Genomic DNA, 19488 nt, shown 5'->3' with positions numbered 1-19488 from the left:
ACACAGTGGGACATGAAAATCCTACAGAAATAGGATTTGGGTTTAGGGGTTTCAGCTGCACTGGGTATAAACTAAGGCATTTCTTACTGAATTTAGGAATACTAGTGAGGGCACTTGTCATTAAGATCTACTCATAGGCCTCTTGAACCTGCTGACGGAGGCCAAGCAAGCAGAATACAGGTCAAATCCATGCCATCCCAATTTTAGGCTGAGGCAGCCCAAGACCTACCAGCAGTATGGAACCCAAAAAAGTTACAGCAAGCTCAGCCCCCCACAGCCACGTATGAGAAAGTGAGAAGAGGGTCCTGTGTGATTTCCCATCATCTGTACAGGAGAGAGGAGAAAGTTCCTGGCTGTTGGAAAAGTACCACAGAGCTGCAAAGAGTGATCAGAACATTCTCTGCAAGCCAGAGACCCTTTCTTTTATGGGAGGAAAACACTTTCTTAAAAGCCAAAGGAATGCTGAGGCCCATCATCCATGGACCCAACAAACTTCCCTATAGGGATAATTAAGAGCAAAACTCGGTTTCAAGAGGGATGCAGGACATGGAAACTACTCCTGAGGAATCTGACTGGAGCTGCCAGAGCAAGCAATTGTAGGATGACTACAACAATGGCAGGAGTTAATAAGGATTAAAATTGTTTTATTAAGCAGGTTCACCAGAATTTACTTATTGCTAAACCTGATTAGTCGGAGACTGTCTCCATGTTCTTACTCAGTTGCTGCCTGCTGCCTGCTGAATAGACGGAGGGATGCTGGAGAGATTATTTCTAAGCCCTTCCCCCTTCCCTCTCCCCTCCTCTTTCAGGACCACACTGACAGTCCCAAGGGAAACAGAGGAGAGACAGGGAGAGGGCAGGATCCTGCAGCTCTCACTCAGCATATTTCACCAGGAAGCCCCACGAGTCCAGGAGAGGAGCTGCCACTTAGGACGCTGTCTCCTTTGCAAAGGATCTATTAGTACAACATACATTATACCAACACATACAAATATTTTCCCCTTTCAGGGAAGAAGCAGCGAAAGAGAAAAGAGACTTTGATCTCCAGAGTGCTACAGTGATTTTTTTATGTAATCAATACCATAAAATATCCCCAGGTCTTTCTGCTGGATTGTAACTCAGCCGATCAGTTTACGGCATGTATACTTCACCTGCGGCGAAGGCAGGCAGTGGGCAGCAGCCCGTGGCGCGGTGGTAAGTAACTTTGGGGAAGTTTCCTTGGGATTTTTGTACTTTGCTGACTTGGGGTAATAACTGCCTGTGAATCTTCGGAGATTATGAAAAAAAACAGGGATTTGTTCCTGAAAGAATGAAGGGGGGGAGGTTAGTAATGTGTATTTCAATTGCTTTTCTCCCTGAGTTGATAGAATACTTTGCTTTCTGTCCATGTAACAAAGTTTTCTGTAGGGTGGGCAAACATTCCCTGGATTTTACCAGTGATTTGCAGTGACTGGGTGGATAAGAACACTTGTCATTTAAACAGCACTTTACTCTTAAAGCATTTTACAAACATCTACTAGTTAATGCTCACAGTGCCCCAGAGAGGCAGGCAAAACAGGCGAGTAGTGAAAGGAAGAGGAATTACAATCTGAGCATTCAAGTTAAAGCAATTAAGAACTTCGCATCCAGCTGACGGCAGGTAATTGACCACTCTAATAACTATTAAGCAGCTTAGTTGAGTTAGTGTGTATTTAAGGGTTTATAGCAGCACGAGAGCCATGTGCCACCCACCAGAAAAGGCAGTGATCTAGCAGTGACCACGATGTGTTGGGAGAAGGGACCGATCTGTTCACGTTTGGATTTGCAGGCATCCAACCCTTTGCGATAATTATGAATGAGGCTTTAGCTCTCCTCCGTGTCTGTGTGTTGCCAGACAACCAATGAGGCTGCCAAGGAAATCGCATTCACGGGCTGCAGATTTCAGGAAGAAGCACAGAGGTGACTTTTACTCACACACACACACTCGCTAATTCTGTGGTTTAGGAAAGTAGCCTGAAGCACCCTTTCTCTTGCAATAACTTCTGCTATGTTTTCTCCTTCTTCACCTGTCTTTTGGCTGACAGATAATCCTGGTCTGATGCCATTTCGGATGTCCCAGTGAGAACTCTTAGAGATGCCTATTCTCTCCGGAGGCAGTGACCAAGACTATAGTAACATTAGCTATGCTTCTTGTAATTCCTTGAGCCATTTCTTTCCTGTCTCCGTTGAAACTCCTTCTGTCAAAGGGGTTCATTACCAAAAAGCCAGGAGGATTTACCACCCCGATCAAGTCTCTGCAGTCGATCTAAAGACAGAGATCATGATAAATGTTGGAGGCATCAAGTACCTGCTACCTTGGAGTACTTTAGATGACTTTCCCCTGACCAGACTGAGCAAACTTAAGCTTTGCAGCAGCTATGAAGAAATTATTCAGCTGTGTGACGATTATGATGAAGACACGCACGAATTCTTCTTTGACAGGAACCCCAATGCTTTTGGGATGATTGTCAGCTTTCTAGCAGCAGGGAAGCTGATGCTCTTAAGAGACACGTGTGCCTTGTCTTTTCAGGAGGAGCTGAGATACTGGGGGATTGAGGAAACCAACCTGGAGAACTGCTGCTTTCGAAAACTATTTCAAAAACTGCAGGAGTTGGCTGAGGTACGGAAAGAAGAGGAGCTCCGGAGGAGTAAAGAAGCTGCTTGTGTTTTGGATGAGAAAACCAAATTCGGACAGTTTATGAACAGACTCAGAGATATGGTAGAAAATCCCCAGTCAGGACTCCCAGGCAAAGTCTTTGCTTGTCTCTCCATCCTCTTTGTGGCCACCACAGCTATAAGCCTTTGTGTTAGTACAATGCCAGATTTAAGAGCTGAAGAAGACAGGGTAAGTAAGTCCTTTATAACTGATCTAAATATAGAATTAGAAGAAATTTGTTTGCTTTGCTAGGTATGCATCATTAAAAAGATGAAACAGATACAGAAAATCCATAGCAATGAGGTTCAAAACTGCCCCAGTAATGAAATGCTCTGCAACAGAAAACACAGTAATAGCTAAAAATCAGTTTCAAAATCACATTCAAGAATAATGTTAACAAAGTACTTCACTAACTGTGAGCTAAAATATATCAAAGTGTTTCTGGACAGAACAGATATTGCAGCTCTATAATACAGCATTGATTTTCCTTCATAAAAAGCATTTGCTAGTGTAAGTTATAAACTGGTTACACTGAGATTCAAACTCACATTGTGGAGTTTTCAACATGCTTTACTCTCATTTATAACCAATCTCTTGTTTGGACACATCAGCAAAAGAAACGTTTTCCTATGACTGGTTTACTTTTAAAATCAGCCAGATATCTTCCCTTTTGTTAACCAAGTCAAATCTTGCAAGAGGAAGAAATATTCATTATTTTCTTCCCAGAACAATGTTACATTTCAACAGTTGCATAAAGATTAAAGGATAAGAGATACATGAACAATTTTCACATAAACAAATACTTGATGCTGGGCCTCCAAAAATCATGATTCCATGCTTATAGAACTTTATATTTGCCCACAAATATATGTATGTATTGTAGGAGTGATGCCAAATACTAGCTGAACTGCTAAGCACATATAAAGCCTTTTCAAGTAAATCATGCATAGTAATTCAGTGCAAATAAGTCATGTCTGTATCATACATGAATGATCTTTTCTATAACACTGTTGTATTTCAGCATGATAAATATTTGTTATTCTAATAATAAAATGGAGGAAAGTAAAAATCAGAAGTTATTTCAGATGTAGCAATGTTCAAATTTATCAAATAACCTTGGCTAGTCTGTTTAATGAATCCTTCACTTCATTTGCAAACTATTCTTCCAAAAGTAGTGAGCAAAATCAGATTAAATAAACTCCTCACCCCACTAAGATAAGACACTCCCCAAAGTACTGTATATTAATGAATAAAATCATTTTTACATTGGTAGAACAGCATGGTATATGCAACAATACATATTTATTTTATTTCCCAAGTAGTAATTCAAAGCAGCATAATCATGGTGAGGATGTTATGATATTTGATGTCTTCCAATAAAGCTAAGGACTGTACAGAAGGCTTTAATTCCCTGTTCTATTTAACTCTTTAAATATTAACTTATATTTGCATGGGAAAACTATTACCTTTTAGTGATAAGTCTGGTGCTCTTGCAGCCTTCCACAGCTATTACTTTTGGCAGAAAAAAATGTTACCCTGTTCCAATGTTTCTTCCAAGGAAATATTTTAAATATAGAATATCATTCTTAGAGTTAAATGCAAAAACATTACAAACTCTGCTCTAGGAAGTGCTTCTCACTAACTTTGTTAATGGAAGCAGTCTGATGCATTTAATTTTCATTTTCCAAGCACTGTAGAGAAATCTTTTGTAAATACTTTTTATGAAAAAAAAAAAAAAAAAAAAAAAGGACATAATCAGATCTCAGGTAGATGAAATATGTTATGTGTTTTTGAAAATAATTAACCACATTTTAGAAAGGGAAGGATGTTCAGGTTTGCAGGTATATCTGCTAGCTGAAGTGTAGTTGCTGTCCCTAGACTTTCTATAAAACACTGACAACGTTACTCCTTAGATATTGACATGAATATACTTTAAAAAAAAGCAGACTGGACTAAAACAAACTCAAAAGTAGGACTGCTTAATGTGCAGGGGAAAGGATGAAGGATGAACTTGGGCAAAGAAAAAGCCTTGTCCAAATAGTTAGAAACATCACATAATTTATACTTACAACACCAGACTAGTGCTCCTTGTCAGTGTGTCTCAGAAGCATAGAGAAGAGTATTGAAAGTCCTAGGATTTGAACCATTTAACACTATGCCAGTGAAAATATAGTGGAATATGTGGGACAGAATACTCACACCTTGTGGAAAAGCACAGAATATGAGCTGCCAGATATTTCCCATTCCTACATTCTCAGCCTGCAATACTTAAGATCTTATTAAAGAGATTTCTAAAGAGCATCCCAGCTATAACTGAACAAATAACTCACAGAACTTGAAAAAATACTACTTGGTTGTGACCAAGTCACACCCAGGGAAACTGCAACTCTGTACTGAGACTTGGTGCTCAAATTGTTCACTGGCTGACCTCTGAAAATGACCCACAAGATGAGGCCACATTTACCAGCAACCTGGGACAGGCATGCAACACCTGAAATTTTGGCACTGGGGGCTGAACTTAAAGATCACCTGACATCCTTTTGCCCAGAGACAAAAAAACAGTCAAACTCCTTCAATCAAGTTTCTGCAGAGCTTGTAATTCCACACCTGACCCTAAAGATGCCCCATTCTGAGGTTTATTCATTTCAGAGGTAAAGATTGACAAAACCTCTATGCATAAACGTGCTGAAGTATTTTAAGGATCCATATTCCAATGTCATTAACACTGGAAATGGACTTTATCCATTCTGAAATACAAATAAAAAAGGCTTTACCTCTGGTGAGTATGTACCACTGTAGGCTCCTTTTTCACATCATCACTGCCACACTAAGAGAGGGAGAAATGGCTGGGTTCCAGCTCAAGGAGAAGAATCAGGTTTAAAAAAATAAATAAATAAAGGAAAAAAGAATAATACAAGGTGACTTCCACTTTACTCAGAGGCTTGGCTGATCCCACCCTGCAGGCACACGAAATCACAAAATCACTTGTTCTTTTAGCAGCTGCTAAGCCAGGGCTGGCTTAGGAGGAAGAAGAGCTGCCCAGGCAGGCAGAAGAGCAAAGAGGAGTCCTCACCACCCGAAGGAAAGTGAAAAGTATGGTCTCTGGGAAAGGGATGGCAAGGAGCCAAGGCAGGAGCATCCGCACCAGGGCAGCCCAGTCACCCTGGCAACCCGAGGGGAGGGAAGGAGCCATCCGCATGGGCAGCAGAATGGGGAGGGGGGGCTGGCCTAAAGATAGACATCCAGCGGAAAGCAAAATATAGAGCAAGTTACTAAAATTGACACCACACACATACCCGAGAATAATTCAGACGACATTTAGGAATTTCCTCTTTAGAAATATGAAATAAAACCAGAGATAGATGAGCAAACAATTTGGTAACTATATATCATAAAAATACGTGATGGGAACAGCCTCAGGGAGAGGAGGTCAAAAGTTTGGGAAAACTCTAGAGAGGTAAATTTGTGAGGCTCTAGTGATCTCAAGTTTAAGCCTGATTGTGACGCAGGTGTATAGATGAGTCTATCATACACATTACTAAGGAAAGACAACAAATTAGGCTATCTGCATAAAACAACTGAAATTTCATATACAATATTCATACAGCTTTGCATAGGATATTTTCAGCTATTCCTTATGGAGGGCAAATTGTCTTCAGTAAGGAAGCAAATACAGCATCACTAAAATGTAGTAATCAAAGCACACATGTAAGTAGAGGTAGAAAAGAAAGCATACTTGGCAGCAAGGAAAATAATAGTTTATTATTGACCCAAACAGGTAGAAGCTGTAAGCCTGAGAGAACTACAAAGTTGAATCCTATTTAGGATAAGAAAGCTGAAGCAACAAAATCTACATTTTCCTCAAACAAAGGAATTAAGATGAGTCCGGTAGGGCTCAAGCAAAAGTCCCATCAAAGTCCCCCCAGAAGTCTCAGTCCCACATAAAAATTCAATCAGGATCCAGGGGGTATAACTGAAATAGGCAATGCCCAGCACATCTAATCCAAAGGGAGAAAAAAAATCTTTACACCAGTGAATTATGGAACAAAACCAATGCAGAAGGGCAGGAAGATTATCTACTTTGAAGCACTCTTGGGATTTTTTTTTTTTTTTGAAGAGATTTCTTTTAATGAGTCCCTAAAATTGGCATCCTCTGGAGAAATGACTCAGCAGAAAAGGTACAGCAAGGACATTTCTTCAGGAAAGGCAAGCAAATTAGGGTCAGGGGAAAAAAAATATTAAAAAAAGAAAAGAAAAAGAAACCCCAGATATTTCCACTCCCTTTCCCTCAGCACTGGTGACAATGACGTCTTTTTCTCCTGATGCAGAAGGCTCCAAAAAGTTACACTTATATGACATCTCAGTTAAAGGAAAAGGAAACATCTATTTTCAGTTCTCCCTCTGTTCTCCAGTGATAAGTGAGTGGTCCGACCTTGTTACTATTCATTTTTATGTCTGCTCTTAAATGATCTTGATAGGCCTGTAATTGCTTTAGGTATTGTATATAAGCTAATGAAAGAGAACCAACATACAAAACAACCAGTATTGCCAGGCCTAATGAGTTTATCTTGAGACTTAGTATATTAATTTGCTGAAGCTCCAGTTCATGAGGTCATTTGATTACATGGGAATCTAAATCATTTTAAAAGACTATGTTTTTGGTCACTGATTATACTGAGAATCCAGAAAACATGAACAAAAGAAGAAAAAACCCACAGAGATATATAATAAACAGAACCATTTCTAAATACATATATATATATTTTTTTCATTCTACATCATTATAAGAATCATAGAGTGAATCCTAGAATGGTTTGGGTTGGAAGGGACCTTAAAGCCCATCTAATTCCACCTCCCTGCCATGGGCAGGGCTCCCTCCCACCAGCCCAGGCTACCCCCAGCCCCATCCAGCTTGGCCTTGGGCCAGGGATGGGGCACCCACAGCTCCTCTGGGCACCTATTCTGGAGGCCCTGACTTAGGTTTTTCAATACTTGATGTTGTTGCTGCTGTCTGTATCACTCTGAAAATGGCCTATTTGGCTTGTAACCTAGAGGAAACTGCCGAGAAACACATTTTCTTTAAAAGCTGCATTACAGTGGTTTATAGGAGGAAAAGCAATTTATTGGTTTTCCTGTGAAGAGAAAGAAAATCAGACAAGACATTTGTTTCACCAGGGTTACTATCGCCACAGCTAAATGGGGTAATTAAAAAACATCACATTGACTTGCATTTAACCAGTTCAGTATGTGAAGATATGTGTGCAAGAGATATATCCTCAGCATTCAAGCTATTAAATCCATTGTGAAGACATTATAACATTATACTCCAACCCTGCCCATAACCTGCAGATAACATTAAATCTCGCTAGTGCACTTATTGAAAGAAAACTTGAAGGACTTGGGAATGATTGGAGAAGATAATAAGCCATATAGAGAGTGTCACTGAGAGGTGTGCAAACCCAGTCCTACCGCTTGCAGCCTGCAAAGATAAGACTCTCCATCAAAGTGTAATTTGGCCAACTGGTAGAAGCAATAACCTTTGTTAAATAGGATATGAGAGCTGAATTTTGACAGATACCCTTGGCTCCTAACTTTATAGCTTTTAAATAACAGGGTCTAAACACTGATCAAAAAAAAAGAATTTTCTAGCTGAATATCCAGGGCAAAATGATTCTTGCTGAACAATAACTTTTTTTTTTCAATGAGTAGTTAAGAGTACTATTAATGAAGTGGGGCACTATTTAGACTATATCTGACCAGCAGGGGTATTTAACAGTAACTCTATGTTCAAATTTATCTTCTAACACAAGTTATATATCACACAAATTATGGCCCAGAACTTGTTCTACTGCAAAGAGATTAATGAAGTTCTGACTTTCAGAAATACTTCAAATGCTCATTTCAAAGTGTAAGACCAAAAAGGCACATGTGTATATGCCTATTTACAAATATATTGGTATATACATATGACTTGAATTTACTTGGAACAAAATAAAGCTGGACACGCTTTGGTTTTATTGCATCTGCCCAAGAATTTTTCTGGCTTTTTATCAGAACACATATTGTGAATACTCACGTGACTAAATTATCTAGTCGTTCAGTACAGCTCTGATTTCTTCTAACCATTTCAATAACAAAATATTCCAACGTTTTAAGATATGAAAATGTGTTTCACTGAGGCACCAAAAAAACATCTACTAGGTGCACTTAGCACAGGTTGAATTAGTTAAATTACAATTGAATAAAGATATAAACATAAGCTGTAAAAAAAAAATAAAAATAAAAAAAATAAAAACAACAACAACAACAACAACAACAACAAAAAAAACAGAAAATTGAATGTTGAAATGTTGAAATACTTTGATATATACAAATATACATATTGTTGTACTATGGGACATACCTGTTTTTACATTTTTACAGCTTGCATATCCATACAGCAATGTCAACAGTTTAGACCTCAAAATTGGACCATTATGTTAAGACACTCATTTAACAGTTGCACACTATTAGCAACTGTAGTCCAAGTGCCTACAAACAGCATTGCATATTTCAGCATTAAATATAATATATACAACAACATTGGTGAAGCCTACATTACTTAAGCCCTGCTCTACATAACTGGAGAGGGGCACTGGGGGACAGATGCTGCTGAACATCCCTGTCTCAGCTCACATCCACTGCCACAGAGAGCAATTTTCTTTAGAAGATCTGGACACTCCATTTCAGTGACTAAATGGATTCTGCATGGTTTTCAGAAGCTGTCTCTGCCAGCACAAGGTCCAATGTTCAGAAGGCACAATTAGACATTATTAGTTTGCCTTATGTTCATCCAGCTTTGGCTGTATCCCAACAGCACTAAGTCTCCCGGCTCTGCACACTATCCTGGGGGGACCCCCAGCTGTTCTAGCTGCTCCGCAACAGGCAGGCAATCAAATGCAACTCTATGTGCTGGCACATGTGCTCCTCCCTGGGAATCGTGCTTTCTTCTCCTTTCTACGCTTTCAAGTTTGCAATAGCCACACTGGGAAAAACCCTGTTCACTTTCCTCACTTGAGTCATCTCAGGGGGTTCAGCACAGAGGATTACCTAATAAATGCTTTCTTTGGAAGATGGGTATTTCCTCCCATGGAGAAGGCACTCTATCTTTGGAAAATGCTATTTGGAATCAATGTATCCTTCAAATTCATAGAAGTAATGCTTCAAGCATTAAAAATAAACAACCACCCAAATTTCTCTGTGCTGTAGAAATTCCTCTTTGAATGTGACAGAAATCTCTGAGGACTCTTCAGCTTACTGCTACAGCCAAAATCAGAATCTGGTATTTTAGTTCTGAAGATGCACGAGCAGATCTAATTGCTAATTTCACTGCAGCTTCAGAGCTACGAACTGCATATGCTGTGCTTACTCCCACAGTGTCAGCTCCTCCTGTCAGCACAAGTATTTTCCCTTAAAACAGATTCAGCCGTATGTGGGGCCCTGCTGTACGCCCTGCAGTACACAGGTACAATAACAAGTACCTCTGCTGCAAAGAGATTACGATGCAGGTGGGATGAAGCAGAGAAGAAACAGTAACAGTACAAAAGAATTGACCAGAAGTAAAACTGGAAATTGAAAGTTTTTCTCCTAAGTCCCAGATAAATACCTGTCATTCTGAGTATTTTTTCTCACAGTTACAAAACGAAGTCTGCTAAATTTCTTACTGGAGAAATTAAGAAAAAGATAATACCTCCACATCTCTCTCTGAATACAAATGTTCTGGGGTCACCAATTGGCTTAGATCAAATTGAAATTCTTCAGAATGATTCTCACAGTGTTTGCAGAATAAGGACCCAAGCTTAAGAGTTAATTGAAATATTTTATTTCAGTTACATTTCTTCCCCAGAGGGGATGATCTGTGTTGGATACAGAGATAAAAATTTCCCCTTCACTATGTTCTTTGTAATACCCACATTAATATAATCCTACTAGTAGTTTAGTTTCCTCAAATTTACTAGTTAGAGCAATTGTTTTCATAAGTCCAGGTTTCTTTCCCATAAAGCAAAATGAGTGGAAAATCGTTCTGTGATCAGAATACACAGCACTCCTTTAACCAGCTCATCATTCTGTAAATCAGGTTACAGTTCTCCCTCAGCAGGCAGTAAACCTTTTGATTTTATTGCATGGCTCTGTAACCATAAATCCAAGCTTTGAAGTGATCCATAACATGGGGTTTTCAAGTTCTCCCTGACCATCATTTGATTCAGCAGAGCATGGTTTCATTATTCAAATAATTGCAGCAATGCGGTCGCAGTGATTCAGCAGTACCTCCAGCACTGCAGCTGGATCCCACAGCTCCAGGTAGGCAGGGAACGCAGACTGGTACAAGACTTACTAACTGAATTGTCATTTTACAGCCAAAAGAAATTTCTCTCCTGTGTCTGTTCATTTCCTGACACAGAGTGGGATAAGAATACCTGGGAGATGGTTTGGTGTCTTGGTAATACAAAGATCTATGTAAAGGTCTTGGTTTGGTTCCACTTCACCTTAATGACTTTCCAGACTTGTAGACTCACTCTGTAGACCCACTGTCTGAGAGAGAAGAGCTGAAGCTGATTTTTTCACTGCTACATTACCGTGCATTTTTATCCACAGAGGGAATTCTCTGGGGACAAGCTACAGCCCATGATGCAGTGCCCACATATAACCTTGAGAAGTGCAGAAGGCTGGAAAACAGCACTTTGCCCAGGAAATAAGTCAACCTTGGGCTTAGAGAGGATACATGCACAGCTGAATGGGTTTATTTTTTTTAATTTTATTTATTTATTTATTTATTTTCTGTGGGGGCCAAAAGGCCAACCTGCAGGAGCACCTGGCTACAATAAGACTCCCTGCCAGGTGGTGGGCAGCAGTCAGCCTGAGCAAACAGGCAGTGGGCAGGTCAGTAGCCTCAGTACAGACTGATCCCATCTGCTGTCATTTCTGTGGCCACTGGTCTCCATCTACAATATAGTGTGTGGACCAGAGAGAAGGATCTGAGCAGTAACTGGCTGTATCTGAATGTGTCAAAATAAATTGGGACATGCCAGGGTAAGTTTAGCAGATGTGGACTGTGACCTTGTACCAATCACGGTTCCAGGCATTTCTGGTGTGAAAGATGACTGGCAGCTGGTCCCTCAACTGCAGAGTACTAAGCAGGTCCAGGTCCTGTCTGTCACTGTTTAAAGCTCCAAGAGAAGGCTGAATCAAGAAGAGTCAAGCATATTGCTTTATTGAGTTTGTTCTCTGCTTTGCTTTGTATTTGTTTAGTGTCTTTCTGGGTGACTGAACACCAAAACAGCCTTTACTCAGAAGCAATCAAAACTGCATCAAGGGTGGATCTAGCTGGGAAGAGGTTTCAGATCCTTTCTGTCCAACACTTATTTGTTTTATGTCGATGAGCCAGCTGGTTTCCGTAAATGCACCCTGCAAATAGCAATGCTTGCATGTAGTGATTGAATCATGATTTCTAACTGGGTTTAAAGACTTTTATCACCTCAGATCCATAAGTAATATTACTTATCCTTCTAAAGTATAAATATCCACTTCAGAAAAACTGGGGTAAATCTTCAGCAGTAGAAAACTAATCAACAGGTCAGATAATGATTCAGAACAGGTTTTCCCTAGCATATTTTAATTATAAAATGCCTCAGAGTGAAACCAAGTAGGTCACAACTAGCCAGTGCAAAGAAGATCCTGAGGACATGAGAACAGCTCCTTGGTGCTCTTATCTAGTTATCTATAAATGAGTTTATAATAATAATTTTTCTCCTTGTCTAGAAAATGTAAACAAGTACATTGCATATGAAAACCAAGGTGGACAGACAAGATATATATTCTGCAAGGGAGATTCTGATTCAGTTTTCCTGGGCATTGCTACAGCTATTGATGCATGTACAGATATTATTTTCACTAGATGAGATTTATATCAGCTGTAAGATGGGATAGTACAGCATAATTCTAAGATCTGGTTTTGTTTATTAACCTAGATGTCATTATGCTTTAATTAATGTTTCCTGGTAAACTAAGAGGGCACTTGGCCAGGAAATTTATCTTATTTATCTTATCTTGTGAGCGGCACATATCCCAAGTTCATTTAGCTTGAATTCACAGTTAGGGAATAAATTTCACTTCTCTAAACTCACTTGTGCAATTAAGTCCTGTGATTTAGATGCATCACATCACTCTAGCCAGTGCTGGCATCAGAGGTGCTGAATTCCTGAACCTCAGATCCTTTCAAAAAATGTACTGCAAGAAAGTTGGAGCAAAGCTTATGAGAATTCAAACATTTTTCCGTAGTAGTAATACTACATTCTAAGCACAGTCCCTGTGTAGATCCAATTTGCTTAAACTTTTGTAAGGAGAGTAGATTAAAAAAAAAATATATATATATATATAAATATATAGAATTATTGATTATAAACAGGATATAGACTTGACTAGATGAACCCATGGTTCACCCAGGCTTTAAAACTGCAGTCCCAGTACTTTGCACCTCACAAGAAAAAAGGGCCAGAGAAAGGCAAAAGGGATGGAATGGCTTCATTAAGGTAGGCAGAATTCCTGAGGACAGGAACAAGCTATGACCTGGACTGTGATAGAAGTCTACAAAATTGTAAATAGCAGGAAATGAATAAATATCAATTGACTATTAAGTGTCCTTTCCAGTATGAGAGCTTAGGGGAATTAGATGGAACCAACAGGAACTTAGTTCAAAGCAAAGAAAGAAGCAAGTCTGCATGCAGTAGGCAGCAGACAAAAAGAATGACCCAACTTTATAGATGAAAAACACAAACACCACCTCCAGCATAGGAAGCTCTGGAGTGGAAAACAGAAGCCGGGAGACTTGTCTTGGGCACCCATGCTTTCTCAGGCTGGTAGAATAGGGCATTGGGCTAACAGGACTCACTGTGACCATTTCTACTTTTTATTATGAGCCCATTGCTTTCATATCTAAAGAGAAGCTAATAAAAGCATCGTAAAATGAGTATTTTTTACTGTAACACTCTAAACGTTCCAATACATAACAGAACCCAGAAAATGAGCCATTACCTTATACAGCAGAAGGAAATAATGAAAAAGAAGTATGAATTGCTCATTATCTCTGGTGGCAGAGAAATTTGAAACAGCCACTTTACTTCTTTGAGGTGGTGTATAAATTTAAGAAATCATTCAATATTTCAAACTATCAGGCTCAGTATACAATTTTTTATATACAAATCATTGTGTCCTTTGTTGCTCAACCAAATGTTCTTTTCATGCATGAGATCAATACCAGGCACGCTTTTTATTACATTCACACCATACGTTGTAGACTTCAGCTAGAGACTAGTTCCATAAATCCTGATAAATTCTTGCACTAGTCAGAAGTAAATCTGCAGGAAGTATAAAGAGTCAGATACTCACTCATGGCTAGCTTTGTTCTAACTGTTCTCCCATCAGAGTCAGTGACAGGATGAATTCTGATTGATGTCATGATAGTGTAAAACATCTCAGAGGATTTTGTGGAAAAATCCCACCCAAAACATTTTGTGGTCAGTTATAAATAAAACCTCATATTCCCTCCATGTTCATGATCAATGCTGCATTGGTTTGGTGCTTTTATAAGTTCTACTACACCATGATACTATGGGTATAAAAATACAGTCAGGAGGAGAAAAAAGTCAGTGATAGATTTGACTCAAAGATATAAAAATAAAAGCTTAGAATTCTGCTCTAGTTAATATTGAGGGCAAGAGAGGGAGTTTTTTGTTTTGCTTTGGCAGTCTTTGATCACTAGAATTTCCCAAATGTGTTTGCTTTGTTCCAAAAGAAGAGATATATAGAAGCTGTTTATCCACAGAAACTCCCTTATTGGACATTTTTGCAAAACACCTCTCATTGATCAGAATATTTGGTTCATAATTGGGCAATTCACTGAAAGTAGCTAACATCTGATAGGAGGTTGGTGACAATAGCAAATCTGAAATCTACCATTGACATAGAGGTGTCTGTATTTTGGTAAGTACTTAATATTTGAAGTCAGTGTGCTATTCTGCCTGCTCTTTGAACAACAATTGTAGGTGGAACATAAAGCACTACGAGGTCTGAAATCCTTAAAAATACCAGGAGAAACAGAAATTGGCCATGGTATTTGGTGTTTCCTTCTTTCCCCTCTTACTACAATATTTGCTGCTTTGAATGGAATATTCAAAAGGACCAAGAATCTTCAAAATGACTGGTGTAGAGAGGGATAGCTTATATAAAACATGTGACATACATTACACAATAAATACAAATATTCCTAATACATAAAACATTCACATAGAAATTATTTGGATTAAATTTATTTCACCATGTGAAATTTGTGAGCATATGCTTATCCAGGATGTTTTACTCTTTCTAGACACTGCCAGTAGAGAAATAAGCAGAGAGGCAGAGAAGGAGGCCTGGACATCTCTGGCAGACATTGCACAAGGATTGACTAACTAATTGTATAGCAACACTGTGGAATGGAGTGAAATGGCCCTGCAGTGGGATGATTGCCCAGTTGTGTTATTTCTAGGGTTCAGCCTAGTCACCTCCATGCACAGCTATGGTGCTGCATGGATAAATCAGTTGCCTCCAAGATAAACAGGGATGGTTTTGCCGCATGCTTTCATCCTGCATAGGCATGTCTGAGGCAAACACGTCCTCTTTCCATCTCTTTAAAAAAAAAAAAAAAGAAAAAAAAAAAAAGAAAAAAAAAGAAAAAAAAAGAAAAAAAAAGGAAAAAAAGAAAAAAAACAGAAAAAAAACAAGCACAGAATTCACTGCATTAATCAGTGTCAGAGACTGCGATACTGTAACTCTTGATTTCTGCAGAAGTAGAAGCAAAAGGGGCTGGTTTGAATCATACACAGACATTTCTGAAGTGTCTTTTGCAAAGTATATAAAAAAGACAAAGTGTGCTAACAGGGGAGAACTCACCATCCTTTATACTCACAATTCTGCACAAAGGAAAAATAAAATGCACAGTTATGTTCTTGAAAAGTTTGGTTTGAAGAATGCTCTTCTGAAAAGTGAAATATGCATTTGGGAAGCTGACTGCACAAATTGCTTTCTCTATGCACAAATAACTTCCCATGGGGATTACTGAGGCAACCAAGGTTGGAGAGAAGAAAAAAACTCCCAGTCAGTTCTTCCCACACTACTCCTTAACTTATATACTCTGTTCAAAAGACATCCTAGATCGTAACAGTTAAAATTCCCAGCAAACAATTTTTTTCTTGTATTTTCCAAGGAAGGAATAGTAAAAGCTACACAATGATTTGAGAGCAGCATCACCTGTAAATGTATAAATAGCAGATATAGTGGAAATTCAGCCCAGTTAACAAAAAATAAAATAAATCTTGATGGGACCAATGAATAATTCACAGGCCACGTCACTGGAGTGACCACAGGCAGGTCTGTGAAGAGTTCATGCTGTGCCGTACAAATAATTTACAACAGAAAAAACGTGAACACTGCATAACACAATTGCTGATCACAAGCAATCTTATCAAGCCAACTCAGCAACTCTGCAAACAATGCACTCTAGGTACTGTCACTGCAATGACTTCAAATAGGGCTATAACCTCATCATCTACACATAACTCTAGCAGAACTGAGTCTTTGTTACCTCTTGAGATGTCTATTTTGAAAGAAATTATGATCTCGTTTGTCTACTGTGCAGAAAGAGAAAAAATCCCCAAAGAGTGCTAAATCCCCAGAGACATGAATTGTTCTGACACTGTGTCAAAAAAAAAAAAAAAAAAAGTACAGGATATATTATGATTTTACTTGTGGAATCTCAGATAACCAAGGATCATAATGTGATAATGATGACAGAACTACAGGCTATTTTTATACAGGTTTATATTTTTTTATATAGGTTTATTTATAATATTGTCTTTTGCAAGTTCAGTGCTTGAACAACAAAAAAATATTATGTCTCAAGAATAGCTGTAATTTTATCAAAAAGGACACTCTCAAAACAACATCACATTCAATACAGAGTGTAACTGAACACTGTGAGCAATTTTAATTAATAATAGGGGTATGTGTTTCCCATGGTGTTTTTCATCAAAATTGCTTGTGAAATGTGGCTGACAATGGATAATAGTGTATAAGGAACCGTTCCCATATTCTCTTATTTACCCAATTAATCAGGAGTTAGTTTACATTTTCCTCCTCATTTCACTGCAATAGAGCAAAAGAAATTTAATTTAAGCTCAAAAAAAAAAAAAAAAAAAAAGAAAAAGAATAAAAAATAAAATAAGTGTGAATCTGAGGTAGCAAACTAAAGCAATTCCTTTGATAACAAAACCAAGGAAAGAACTGCTCGTAGCATAGGGTCTTAATACTGGGAGAAGATTCTTCAGGGCAAGAAGTTCTGCCTACAGGAGGGTATTTATTTTCCTTTCAACTGTAGTTATAAAACACGTATAAATATAAAAACATGATTTGTATATAGATAACTGAGTGAAGGATCCAGATGACTTACTGAATCTCTCTGAACCACTTTTAATTGCACCAGAGTACCCAACTTTTGCAAACGCACCATGCGTTGAATAGCACCAGAAGTTTGCAGAGACTTTTGAATGTTAATCTTTCTTTTGAAGAGACATTTTTTTGTATAGGTTAATGAACCAGTCAATTTAAATTAATTTGTCTGAGAGCTGAAAGTTGGAATTTACAGGCTGTATGCTCAGAAGGAGTTGAGTTTTTCTCATATTCAGAAAAGAGTTTCATGCATTTGGACTGGAAGAAGCAAAATAATAAAATAAGCAGGCAGTATATCTGTTTATCTAAATATTTCATGTGCTTATTACCTCCTATTCACTCTTGAAAGACAGCTACCATACAACCTGCTAGCTAGATTTTTTATTATTTCTGATGTTAGTGACTCAAGAAGGTACGCATGGCTGCCTCTTTAATATTTTTGGATGCTGTCTCACAGACTGTTCTTTTATTTAATTCTCTTTTTGTTTTGCGTCAGGGTGAGTGTTCCCAGAAGTGCTATTACATCTTCGTCATAGAGACCATCTGTGTGGCTTGGTTTTCCCTGGAGTTCTGCCTCCGATTCATACAAGCAAGAAGCAAGTGTCAGTTCTTCAAAGGGCCCCTGAATATAATTGACTTCTTGGCTATTTCACCCTATTATGTTTCCCTCATCTTGGCAGAGGATGACTCAAACGAGGCAGACGACAGGCCAAGCAGCAACACATATTTGGAGAAGGTTGGTTTGGTGCTACGGGTTTTACGTGCCTTGAGGATCTTGTATGTAATGCGCCTTGCCCGGCACTCCTTGGGCTTGCAGACTTTGGGCCTCACAGTTCGGAAATGCACAAGAGAATTTGGCCTGCTTTTACTCTTCTTATGTGTGGCTGTCACTCTCTTTTCTCCTTTGGTCTACCTTGCCGAGAACGAATCGGGCAAGGTGCTTGAATTCACAAGCATACCTGCCTCTTACTGGTGGGCCATCATTTCAATGACCACTGTGGGGTACGGAGATATGGTGCCACGGAGCGTCCCGGGCCAGATGGTGGCTCTGAGCAGCATCCTCAGTGGGATTCTCATCATGTCTTTTCCTGCAACATCAATATTCCACACTTTTTCCCATTCCTACTCAGAGCTGAGGAAGGAACATGAACGATTGCAGTCTCGGGTAAACAGAGTAAAAAATGCCAATCATTCTGGTGAAAGTGACACCTTCAACGACACAGATAGCTTGATCCTGGAAGAGCCAGCATCACCGATCAAATACATTTACACGGGGAACTAAGCCTTGCTGTAAAACATTCCCAAGAATAGGAATAGAAATACATACGTGTATGTCAACATAATACATAACGCAAAGCAAGAAAATTAGGTTGCAACACTATTTTTCTCTGCCAGGATAGGTATAACAAAGCAGTAGAAGCCAATGCAGCTGGCTCCAACACATCATTACGAAGGCGGAGGTTTTGAGAATGTCAGAAGTCAGAGTTTATTCGGTAATAAATAAATACTCATTCTTTACTAGGACTAACGGTAAGATTCAACTTTGTCTCTGCCAGCTATATATCTTGCTGAAAAACTAATATCGAATGAATAGCAAACAAAACCGCTTCTGTTGGCACAAATAACACTTGTTATTTTATTTGCCTTTGAGTTTCCAATGTTCTTTGCAATTAACACCTTGAGCCAAGCATTAGAAAGGATTTTTTCAGGGCTATGCATCAGTGTTATTTATACAATGCTCATTGGCCAGGCATAAAGAAGAAGCCTCAATATAAATCTGAGCTCTGTATCTAAAGCTACTAATAAGCTTATAATAAAAGCATTGTATGTGAAAGCTTTCAAAGTTTGCCTGTAATCAGATGATCAATTTCTAAACAACGAATTGCACTACTGTTGTAAGACACATAGTGTTTGCAAGAGAATTTGCTTGAAATACAGTTGCAGTCTGAAACATTTCATACTAGACAGAAGTTTTCAAACTTTTTTCATATATTTAAAAAATGAAAAAAAAAAAAAAAAAAAAAAAGGAATAAAACCCCAAACTTATAGAACATATAATTGAGTTTGTGTTTTTATTTTTATTTTTTCTCTTTAGTTGAATGGTGTTGGCTTTTCTAGAAGAAAAATAATTTTAAAAGTTATCAAAAATAAAATGACAGCTCAGAAGTATTCAAATGTATAAATAGCAAAAATGAGAGGAATGATTGCTGGAGGCGGTGGGAGTGATTTCCTAATGCAAATAGAAGATGTCTCTCTTGGTGTACACCAGACTAGCCAGAAAATACAGGCCTATA

At 38.6% G+C, this 19488-nt stretch overlaps 1 protein-coding gene across 1 annotated transcript; it reads left to right on the top strand.

Annotated features, from left to right (window-relative positions):
* The first annotated feature begins 909 nt into the window (after nucleotides 1-909).
* On the top strand, nucleotides 910-19087 carry KCNG4 (potassium voltage-gated channel modifier subfamily G member 4). Its single transcript, XM_082769820.1, has 3 exons — nucleotides 910-1194; nucleotides 2064-2863; nucleotides 17691-19087. The coding sequence occupies exons 2-3, from the start codon at nucleotides 2114-2116 to the stop codon at nucleotides 18474-18476; spliced, it is 1536 nt and encodes a 511-aa protein (XP_082625946.1). The 5' UTR covers nucleotides 910-1194; nucleotides 2064-2113; the 3' UTR covers nucleotides 18477-19087.
* Nucleotides 19088-19488: the final 401 nt, after the last annotated feature.

This window comes from Aythya marila, assembly GCF_965140915.1.
Source record: "Aythya marila genome assembly, chromosome: 12".
NCBI classification, from domain to species: Eukaryota; Metazoa; Chordata; class Aves; order Anseriformes; family Anatidae; genus Aythya; species Aythya marila.
This window is presented reverse-complemented; position numbering and strand designations above follow the sequence as displayed.